This window comes from Astyanax mexicanus, chromosome 9 (genome assembly GCF_023375975.1).
Source record: "Astyanax mexicanus isolate ESR-SI-001 chromosome 9, AstMex3_surface, whole genome shotgun sequence".
Lineage (NCBI taxonomy): Eukaryota > Metazoa > Chordata > Actinopteri > Characiformes > Acestrorhamphidae > Astyanax > Astyanax mexicanus.
Window position 1 is genome coordinate 704,637 of NC_064416.1, and position 12,410 is coordinate 717,046.

Below are 12,410 nucleotides of genomic sequence, written 5' to 3' on the forward strand. Positions count from 1 at the left end.
GGAACAGCTACAGACTCTTCGGGACGAAGGAGGCGGCGGTTAAATATTCATCAGGAGAACATATTCATCAGGTTTCAGTGTAGAGACAGAGGACTGAAATCACTATGACTGCTATCTTAATTTTTTTTTTTATATATTGATGAGAAACAAGTAAAATATCATAGATTTCTAATGGGCTACCAATCTACTTTTGTATCTGCCAAACTACCCCAAAAATTACTCACCTACCAAACTACGCCAATAAAGTATCTACCTCTGAATCTACAGAATGATCATCCTACCGAATTACCTAATTACATAACTACCTACCAAACTACCCAATAAACTACCCAACAAACTATCCACCTACCAAACTACTTCCCTACTGAACTCCCTACCAAAATACTGAACTTTATGCCTCCATTCTGAACTACCAAACTACCCCAACAAACTATCCACCTACCAAACTATTGAACTATCCACCTACCGAATTACTACCTACAAACCCACCCAATTAACTATACACCTGCCAAACTACCCATCAAGCTACCTTACAAACTACCTACATAATGAACTACCTAGCAAAGTACCTACTGAACTACCGACCAAACTATCCAACAAAATATCCACCTACCAAACTACTTCCCTACTTAACTACCTACCAAACTACTGAACATTGTACCTTCAGAACTACAAAACTACATACTGAACTACCAAACTACCCCACTATACAGCTACCAAACTACTGAAATATGTGCTTTTAGAACTACAAAATTATGTGCTGTACTATCTAACTACAAACCGAAATTACCCCAACAAACTACCCACCTACCAAACCACCCAACAAATAATCTACATATGAATCTACAGAACTATCCACCTACCATATTACATACCTGATTACATACCTACCCACCAATATAATGACCAATCAACCCAACGAACTAGCCACCTGCCAAACTACTTCTCAAACTACCTATCAAGCTATCTACAAAACTACCTACAGACTGACCTACCAACCTATCAAATTACCTACTGAACTACCTAACAAACTACCCAGCAAACTATCCGCCTACCAAACTAATGAACGAACTATCTACCTACCAAACTACAGAACTTCCCACATACTGAATTGGCTACTTACATACCTACCTAACAAACTACTGACCAAACTACCTATATACTGAACTACCTACCTAGCAAAGTACCTATTCAGCTACCTACCAAACAACCCAGCAAACTATCCGCCTACCAAACTAATTAACAAACTATCTACCTACCGAACTACAGAACTACCCACCCACCAAACTACTTCCTTACTGAACTACATACCACACTACTGTACTACACAACTTCAGAACTGCAACACTACATACTGAACTACCAAACTCTCCTGCTACCAAACTACCACAACAAACTAACCACAATCAAGCAGCAATCATTGTTATTCTGATTCTTGTGTCCAAAAACAGTGGCTTCTTTGCTTGATTTAGGTGTTTCTTCACTCATTTTGAGACTTTGTCATTGCTTTTTGTAAGAAATCTTACTATGAAAATTTTGCTTACCCCATTGGCAGAATTTTTTTTGCTTAATATACATATATTTGTCTTAATTTGCATACATTTTGTCTAGTTTTTGCCAATGGATTTTTTGCAGTGTACTTACATGCCTGCCGAATTACTTATCAATCTACCCAACAAATGATCAACCTACTAAACTACAGAACTACCCACCTACTGAACCACATACCAAACAACTTATTTACCTACCTTCCTACAAACTTACCAAACTACAAACTATGAACTATGTACCTACTAAACTAGTAAACTACCCTCCTACCAAATCACCAACCAAACTACCCCAATAAACTATCCAGCAACCAAACTACACAAATATCCACCTACCAAACTACTGAACTACCTACAAACCAAACTCTCTATACTAAACTACCAAACTCGACAGCCACCGAGGATACCACAGGAGACTAGAGAAACTACCTACCAACCAGCTGCCCCTTAGCAACACCTTAGCATTCACCAGTATACCATAGCTACTGCCTGGCAACCACATAATAACACCTTAGTAATCATGGCAACAATCAAAAATTAGATCCTAGCAGAGTGAAAGTTGGGTAAATGCAGGGTAAACACTATTATTATTATCTTTTGTCGTTAGGTCTTCCTGATCTGGTTCCGGATCCGAACTACGTCCAGGCCTCGACGTACATCCAGCGCTCCCACATGTACTCGTTACGATGTGCAGCCGAGGAAAAATGTCTCTCCAGGTAAGAATTTTATGTTTTTTTTATCAATGATTTAAATTATTATTAATTTTGTTCAATTTTGTGAACCAAAGAGTTTTTCTGCTATAGATACTATTATCCAGTAATTCCTGACCTCGCCACAAGAGGGCGTAAAAGGGTGAAGCGATTAACAGTTTCTCACCAAGAGGTACTCTACCCAAAAAAGTAGCCTCTGAGATTCTTTTTCATTTTTATAAGGCAGCGGTGAAACTTTTTTACATTCTTTACGTACTGTTTTATCAATCTATAGGCGAGTCGTTAACCGTGCACCATGCAGCTTGATTTAGGGTGTGTCAGCGCGTCTTTCCTATCGTAACGTCGGGAAAAGTACACCTTGTGTATCTCGAAACGCAAAGCAAAAAGCAGACTGTAACATTTTTTATTAATATATTTGGTTATTTTACAGTGTATTTACAGTAAATTTGACAGTGCAGATAAAATCCTTTTGAAAATAAAACTAATTGTGTATATCACACATTAATTGATTAAATTGACTAAAATAATGCACCAGGATTGCTGCAAAACTCTTTACACTGGACCCTAGCTTAATTTAGGGCTTGCCAGTGTGTCTTTGCTATCGTGCTATCGGAAAAGGACACCTTGCGTGTCTCTAAACGCAAAGCAAAAGACATATTAATTCTCTTAATTCTAATAATCATGGGTGTGTTTAATTTTGGGTGTATCGTGGAATAATAATAAACCAATCAGAGTGTTTCATCATTGCTCATCATTCCCTTTAAGAGAATACTCTCAGGTGAGCTCTGACGAATTTGGTGGATTGCTATTGTAACGGTGCAGCTACCTGGACGTGTTCAACAAACTCTTCTCAGCAGAGGAAACTGAGCTGCTGGTTGACGCTGTGAAGGAGCTCCAGCAGCTCATTTACGGGAACAGCAATGTTATTTTATTTACTATTCTGTTTATTGTTGATGTAAAAGTTGGGTTTGTGTTGCCAAGATAGCGATGAACATCTGACTGTGTTTTCTGTTACCAAGATAAACAAGCAAAAAATCTGATCTGCAGTGTGTTTCTCTCTCTCAGCACGGCCTACACCTCTGAAACCACCGACTACGACATCCGAGTTCTGCTGCGTTTTCCTCAGAGGGTGAAGAACCAGGGGACGGCCGACTTCATGCCCAACCGACCGCGACACACCTGGGAGTGGCACAGCTGCCACCAGTGAGTCCAGCTTACCCTCTCTACTAACATCAACTTTTACCAGCAGCAAGTGTTCTTAAACACCTTCTCTAAATTAAAGTTACTTACAATAAAAACAAAAAATAACATAATAATTATATTAATTAATTTACATTAATTTAATTAATTTAATGCTGGAGCAGCATTAGCATTAGCCGCTAACCATGCTAAGCGCTAGCTCTTTCATCGTTCAGTGGTGAGTATATCGGACTGTAGTCTGTGCGGTTACCATGTTAAACAAGTTAGGTGGGACGAACCACTAGCTGAATTAGAAGGAAACCATGGCGACACCATTATTCCTTACTGGTGTCGCTTAATGTGGCTTGTAATCCGGTGCAGCTTATAGTGAGAAAAATATGGTAAATGTGGTAAAATAGGATCTTTCACTTGAATCAACTTACCCATTACCTTAGGTAAACTTGTAAATCATGTTGTATACAGTACAAACAAGTTATCATTGTTTTCTGAGAATTACGATTAATTCGGTAACATTCACTTTTTCCTTAACATTCATTTTCTTTTACATCAACTTTTCTAAGAATATTTCAATTCAGTATTTTAGTTGCATGAAAAAAACACAAATACATTTTATTCACCAGAACATAACATTTAAACTAAAGCTATCATCCAAAGTAACTGATATAAAGTTCTGTTTTTTATTTTAATTAACTCAAAAGTTACATTTAAAGCAACTGATTTTCTCTAATTTTTTTACAGTAGTGTATTGTAACACATTATATTTTACCACATTCTGTTATATATACATGAGAGCGTGAGAGGGAGAGGCAGAGAGCGAGTAAGAGAGAGAGAGAGACAGAGACAAAGAAAGAAAGAGAGAGTGAGACTGAGACAGAAAGAAAAAAAGAGAGTGAGAGAGAGAGACAGTACAAGCGCCTAACCCTGCGTTCACACTGGAAAGCAAAAGGTGGTCATTAGTTTTCTATAGCAGCACATAGAAATATAGTAAATGTGTGGGATGCTATTGGATGCTTTATCAACACGACAGGAACTGTGTATCGAGAATACTGGAGTTATTATGGGATGGATTATCACAGGAGGAACATTAGGAACCTCTACAACTCTTTACATGTTTAAATTTATGCTTTAAAGCTGAACACCTGAGCAGAGTCACCTCCTCATCCTGAAAGATTTAGAGCCGTTGGCTCCGAGTTCTGGGTTCTGTAGCGGTTATGGGAAATATAATATCCCAGTGGAAACTCTGAGTCCTGTTCCTCGTCCTGTGGAAAGTAGTGAGTGTTCCTGAACTGATCCCTGGGCTGTTCTACAGCCGTCCAAAAGCTCTTAATGCCTCAACACCAAACATGAGGTACAGAACAGCAGCGTGACACACTGAGTTTCATTCCTTCTGATTCTACGATCCAACATTTACATCACCTGCCAGACTCCCTCCAAAACAACCCGTCCTGAGCTCATAATTACAGAGTTCCAGTAAGAGCTAGCGGGGAAATCCACTGACCTCACTGATACTTCACTAGTACTTCATATTTCTGTTATTAAAGCTGAAGATTTGTATCAGGATATACTAGTTTTTAAATAAGAGAGCACTTTCTTTGATCTTACCAAATTAAAAGCCTCTGGAATATAATCAAGAGGAAGATGGATGATCACAAACCATCAAACCACCAAACTGAACTGCTTGAATTTTTACACCAGGAGTAAAGCAGCATAAAGTTATCCAAAAGCAGTGTGTAAGACTGGTGGAGGAGTACATGATGCCAAGATGCATGAAAAAAAACTGTGATTAAAAACCAGGATTATTCCACCAAATATTGATTATTTCTGAACTCTTAAAACTTTATGAATATGAACTTGTTTTCTTTGCATTATTTGAGGTCTGAAAGTTCTGCTTCTTTTTTTTGTTATTTCAGTCATTTCTCATTTTCTGTAAATAAATGCTCTAAATGAGAATATTTTTATTTGTAATTTGGGAGAAATTTTGTTTCTAGTTTATAGAATAAAACAACAATGTTCATTTTACTCAAAGATAAACCTATAAATAGCAAAATCAGAGAAACTGATTCAGAAACTGAAGTGATCTCTTCTGTTTTTCGAGAGCTGTATAAAAATGTTATAAGATTAGTGAAACTGTTTGATCAAACACTTCAAATAAAAGTTTTAAACAAAACCAAAATACACTCTTATCTGGGGAGCTGTTTGTTGACTTGTGGTTCCTGAGGCTGGTAACTCTGATGAACTTATCCTGTACAACAGAGGAAACTTTTGCTCTTTCATTCCTAGGGCAGTCCAGATAAGTGCAAGTTTAATCTGTAAGAGGATTTTTTTATGTTTTTGAAGTGACTGCACTTGAAGATACTTTCAAAGTTCTTGATTTTTTTTTGTCCAATTCGGGGCTACTGAATAATCATTCAGGGCTGTAGCCCCGGAAGCCCAGGCCAGGAAAAAGTACACCTTGGGGCAGGGTCTCCATATCTAAAGTTATTAAATTACATGTTTTCGGCGGCTGTATTAGAACAACAGAAAACACAAGAGCACCACTGACTGAATAAAACCTAGACAGATGCAAATATTTACTTTAAGCAGCTCAGTTTCCTCTGCTGAGAAGAGTTTGTTGAACACGTCCAGGTAGCTGCACCGTTACAATAGCAATCCACCAAAGTCAGAGCTCACCTGATCTACTCTTAAAGGGAATGATGAGCAAGAGTAACACTGAATGGTTTATTATTTCATATTACGCCCAAAATTAACCACACCCATGATTAGTAGAATGAAGAGAATTAGTGCATGCCTTTTGCTTTGCATTTTGAGTTGAACAAGGTGTACTTTTCCCGTTGTTATGATAGCAAAGACATTCTGACATGCCCTAATTCAGAGTTTTGTATCAATTCTGGTGTGTTATTTATGTATATGTATATGTATATACATATATATATATATATATATATATATATATATATATATATATATATATATATGTATATACATATACATATATATATATATATATATATATATATATATATATATTTATATCCTCCTAAGATCTGGACATATGCCAGACATTTTTTTACTTTTTCCTAGCTATTTGGAATTACTAGGACCTAAGAAGTATAAAACTAAACTTTGTCCTAGTACAGGAAGTAATTTTTGCAAAAACAAAAACAAAAAAACAGTGTCCTAATGTGGGGACAGTGGTTTATTTTAACATTTAACATTTCCATTTAGTATCAGAAGGACAAAATTAGTGCAACAACTAAATGATAGCTTTCTACAAAAACTAATTTCAAACATAATTACCTGACCCATGTTTTTATCTGGAATGACTGTAAAAACCTTTGACTGGGCTTCCCGCCAATTGGCTTACAACCAATTTATTGTAATGTTGTCATGTTGTGACCACTAGATAGTACAGGCAGTGTCTCCATATGCCAAAGGGTCAATGTTTAAAAAAATTAAGTATCTTGGTGCAGAGAAGCAGAAATGTAATGTCCCCATATGAGGACACTGGGTCTCAAGAGAATATATATAGTAAAATAACCAAATTATAATAATAATAATAATAATAATAATAATAATAATAATAATAATATATTAACCCAGTTTAAAGAGTGTAGGATAAAATGCGAGTGTGAGGTGAGTGTGAGTAGATGTTTTAGAGCCGGTCTCTGCTTGTTCAGTGGTGCTGGCTGTGTTCTGACTGATTGAATTGCTCCCTCTGGCACACTAACCTAACATTATCACCAAACACCGTCCTGTAAGAGTTCTGATCTGACAGGGGAAATGAAGGAGTGCGGATGGAGAGAATTTCCTGCATTGTTGGGTTTATTGGATTATTCTGGATCGGTGATTGGATCAGTCTGTGCTAATTCATCCCAAATAGTGAGATTCTTTAAACTGATAAAAAACAGATAAAAACTGATAAAAAAACTATACAAAACTATTTATTTTGCTGATGTTCTGCTCACCTGTATGTGTATGTTCAGCAGTTTGAGCTGCAGTTTACACATCTATAAATCTATTAATCTTTTATAAATGTAAAAACTCTCTCTCTCTCTCTGTTTTAGGCATTATCACAGTATGGATGAGTTCAGTCACTATGATCTGCTGGAGGTCAGCACGGGGAGGAAGGTAGCTGAAGGACACAAGGCCAGTTTCTGCCTGGAGGACACAACCTGTGACTTCGGCCACCTCAAACGCTACGCCTGCACCTCCCACACACAGGTAAAAACACCTGTCCTGCAGTGAGGTAGTGAAGTGATGTGATGATGAGTTCAAATTAGATGAAATACAGTGGGTCTCTCTGAGTTGTTTATGATGCTGCATATATTGAAACTCTTCCTCGTTGTCTGCAGCAGCTAGTAAAAGAAAATATTCAGAAAAATTAGTCAATCAGTAATTCAGAGCTAAGAAACAAATGGTTAGAATTAGTCTATGGAGGAAAAACACCACCAGCCAAATACAATTGAGATAGGTAGGTGTTTAGAGAACAGTTCTGTTTACACTAGTTAAAAGTAAAAATCCACCCCGGACCTGGACTACCCACCTCTGTGTGTAACTATAGGTTTAAATAGGATCTCAGGTGGATTTGGTGTTTTACTCTGAGAGACTCTAAGACTAGATCAGTGGCTGAACTGCACTTAGCAGGACATTATTACACATGTTATAAAGTAACATATAACATTATAAAGACTGTTATTAGTGTAAAAATGTCTTTATTTTAAAACATTTCTAACTGTTGTTCGTCTCGCTGCCTCCTGGTGTTGCAGTGCTGTTAGCCAATTAGAGGCTATATGTTTGCATGTATGAATATTCATAAGCAAGAGTTGAAATCCCATCTTTTCTCCTCGCCCTCTTCCCCACCGGTGTTATACCGGATCACCGGAGCACTTTTTTCGCCAAAAAAGCAGCTCACATTCATACTAGAGACACAACTTGACATTTTAAAATGACTGAAAAAAGATGGAATGACACCTTTCAATAAACATTTTTTTATTAAATAATAGGTCTATGCTTCTTCAGTGTTGCAATGTCAATTAACATCATTCTAAACAGATTTTGCTCAATCAGACAGTCCCAAAATGTTTTTAAAAAGCTAAACTTTTAATGCTCTACTTACTAAAATATAATGTAGGGGTTTAAATCGGGCTCAGGCTAATAATGACAGTTCATGGGAGAGGTCGGGCCGGGTCTTTTTTTCTCTTTTTTTTTGGATCCGATCTAAGCTCTAAAGATGACCCTAATAAATGAGTAGGTGAATCTGGCTCTGCATCTCATTACGAGGCCAATTTTGGCTTCATTTCTATAGAACAGAGAAGAGAATTTAACCACAGCATCTTCACTTATATACAGTTATTGGGTTATATCCTTTTAAATGTACCAGAGTGCACAGTGTGTAGGTTCTGCAGGAAGAACTGTGCAGACTTTATATATAAAAAAACATCCTTTTATTTGCTTCCCTTTTCAGATGAATCAAAATGAATTATTTCCTTTTGCTCCTCAGGGACTCAGCCCGGGTTGCTACGATACGTATAATGCAGACATTGACTGCCAGTGGATTGATATCACTGATATAAAGCCAGGAAACTACATACTGAAGGTAATAACCATGTTTTTCTCTCTCATATCTGTTACATATTGGACTTTTCTTTGAAAAAATACTGACAAATAGGATTTGGACCAGATGAACTGTTCTGCTGTGTGCAGAAAATATAGGTCCAAGACCAGAAGCATGAGTTTGATGAAATACTTCAACAAATATAGATCAAAAATCTATATTTCTATCTATATAGATGTTTATAAAAAGTGCATTAGTGCAATAGACACTTAAAATGGTGTGGTAAACGTTCTTATTACTGCATTTTTCAGATTATAAGGCACACTATCAATAAAAGTCTATTTTCTGGTCTATTTTCATATGTAGATTATACCCAATTATAAGCTGCATTATGCGACACTAGTAAGGAATAGGGATGTCGACATGTTTTCCTTCTAATTCAGCAGGACTCGCTAAAAAGCTAAGCTAAGTTAAGTTTAAAAAACTAAGCTTAGATTTCCAGATTTCTACTAAGGCTGGGTGCAACAACATTAGCGTTAGCAGCTAACTGCTTGGGCTATCAGTTAGTGCTAGTAAATGACGCCCGACAGCGCTACACTGAGGAACCCTGAGTGTTCCAGTAAGAAAGGGCAATATTAACTAACGGTTCATCACACATAGCTTATTTTAACACGGTAAATCTCACCTCTGAATGGTGAAAGAGCCAGCATTTAGCGCTGTGGTTAGCGGTTAATGCTAAAGACTAATGCTGCTAATGCTAAAGACTAAAATTCCTAAATTTCCTTCGGGATAAATAAAGTATCTATCTATCTATCTATCTATCTATCTATCTATCTATCTATCTATCTATCTATCTATCTATCTATCTATCTATCTATCTATCTATCCACTTATGCTGCTCCAGCAGTGCTAGCCAGGGTTAGCAGCAGACTACAGGCCAATAATACTCCTCACCTCCGAATGGCAAAAAAGCTAGCGCTTAGCGTGATTAGCGGCTAATGCTGCTCCAGTAGTGCTAGCCAGGGTTAGCAGCAGGCTAAAGGCCAATAATAATACTTACCTCTAAATGACAAAAGAGGTAGCGCTTAGCAAGGTTAGCAGCTAATGCTTATGCTGCTCCAGCAGTGCTAGCCAGGGTTAGCAGCAGGCTACAGGCCAATAATAATACTTAACTTTGAACGGGGAAAGAGATAGCGCTTAGCGCTGTGGTAGGCTGCTAATGCTGCTGCATCCAGCCTTAGTGCTGGAGAAACTTTACTAAAAACTTATAACCCTTATAACTCTGTACTTCAGTGGAAGGTCTTTACTGCTCCTTAATACCTGACTGGTAGAATTCATACATAAGGAGCACCGGATTATAAGCAGCTCTGATGATTTTTGGAAAAAAATTCAATTAAAAAGAATTTTAAGTGCGACTTATAGTGTGAAAAAATACTGTAATTGGTTAATTAGTTAATTGGCCAAATTAGGTTGTTTTTGTCATGCAAAAGTTGAAATTCATTTAAAGTGTTATTTTTTGAGTTTACAAAAAACTGCAGTAGTAAATATGAGATATATTTGGGATCACACTCATAAAGAAGTGTGATATTCATTACTTTATTTTTGAAAAGAGACAGATGAAGAGAGAACATGCTAGAACTTGCTGGATATTTATTCTGAATGCAGCTGCTGGAGGACAGTGTGATATGATAGATGCTGATGCTGTAATGGGTTTGGTATGCTCCTGATCTTCACCCAACTCTCTGTGCTATTAAACCGGGCGAATACGGGCATGCCTAATATCTCCCAAATAAAAACAGCCTCGTATTCCTGACCCATCTGAGGAACACGGCAGAAACAGTGTTCTCTTATAGATATCATCTTTAAATATACAGAGAGTCAGATGATTCCAGAACAGATCATAAAAAATAATGTACACTAACCTCTTATAAACATTGATCCTGTGGTCAAATTTGACAGGAATCCCAGTCAGAGGTTTTTACAGCCATTCCAGATAAAAACATGGGCCAGATACAAATCCATACAAAATCTACAATTTTCTTTTTGAATCTAGTTTATGTACGGTATTTTTTGGACTAGAAGACACACTTGAATTGCTTTAATTTCCAAAAATGATCAGAGCTCCTTATAATCTGATGCTCCTTATGTATGAATTCTATCAGTCAGGTATTAAGGAGCAGTAAAGACACTCCACTGAAGTACAGAGTTATACAGGAGTTTCAGTTTAGCTCTCCAGCACTAAGGCTGGAGCAGCATTAGCATTAGTTGCTAACCACACTGAGTGCTTACTCTTTCGCCAATCAGAGGTGAGAATATCAGACTGTAGCCTGATGCTAACCCCGGCTAGCACTACTGGAGCAGTATTGGCATTAGCTGCTAACCACGCTAAGCGCTAGCACTTTCGCCGTTTAGAGGTGAGTATATTGGACTGTAGTCTGCGCATTTAACTTGTTAAAACAAGCTACGTGGAACGAACCACTAGCTAATATCACCCTGGGTTAGCAGAACACTTAGGGTTTCTCAGTGTAACGTTGTCAGGTGGCATTTACTGTTAACCACTAATGCTAATGCTGCTGCACCCAGCCTTAGTGGAAATCTGGAAATCTAAGCTTACTGTAAATAAACAGAGCTCTTTACTCACCCAAATAAACAGTTTTCAGGAGAAAAATCTGTGTAGATGAACATCCAGCACTTGTGTAACTTAAAAAAAATATATATTTTTATAAGAATTACAGTTTTGTTTATTTAGGCGCTCCCCCCTTGAGAAGGGAAACATAGTGACACCCTTGCTCACTTCGATGTAGTTCGATGTAGTGACGCTTAATGTGAGTTATGAATAAATATAGACCAGAAAATAGACATTCACTGAAGCACACCAGGTCTTAGGAAATTAATACTGTACATTAACATTAATTTTGTTGGCTTTCTCTTTTTACTTTCCAGCTTCAGGTGAACCCCAAATACCTGGTGCTCGAGTCGGACTTCACCAACAACATCGTCAGGTGTAATATTCACTACACGGGACGCTTCGTCACGACCACAAACTGCAAGATCTCTCAGTGAGTAAACACTACACACTGAGCTTCAGTTCAGAAGTTGCTGCTATACAGATTTAATTTCTGTAAATACACTCTTCATAATCAAATATCTGAACCCAGAAGGAAGATAAAAGTTACCAGGGACAAAAAAAATCTTTATTATTTTTATAAAACTGATGTGAGGATATTCTCACACAGTTCCTGCAGATTGTGTGGTAAGGGTAAAAGAGTGTTGATAGAGCGTCCAATAGAAACACATCCCACACATTTTCTATAATCAGGGATAGATGTGCGAATCTACTGTTGAAGTCAAACAAGTTCTGGTGAATTTTTTTCAAGGGGCATTATAGTGAAAAATACG

The 12,410-nt window shown here is 37.4% G+C and overlaps 1 protein-coding gene across 1 annotated transcript in view; it reads left to right on the top strand.

Moving 5' to 3' along the window:
- loxl1 (lysyl oxidase-like 1) overlaps positions 1-12,410 on the top strand; it is a 31,779-nt gene that overhangs the window by 14,207 nt on the left and 5,162 nt on the right. Inside the window, exons 2-6 of the mRNA XM_022685693.2 lie at positions 2,155-2,263; positions 3,323-3,460; positions 7,522-7,678; positions 8,958-9,053; positions 11,955-12,070. Coding sequence (XP_022541414.2) covers positions 2,155-2,263; positions 3,323-3,460; positions 7,522-7,678; positions 8,958-9,053; positions 11,955-12,070 — 616 coding nt within the window. The remainder of the gene's footprint in view (positions 1-2,154; positions 2,264-3,322; positions 3,461-7,521; positions 7,679-8,957; positions 9,054-11,954; positions 12,071-12,410) is intronic.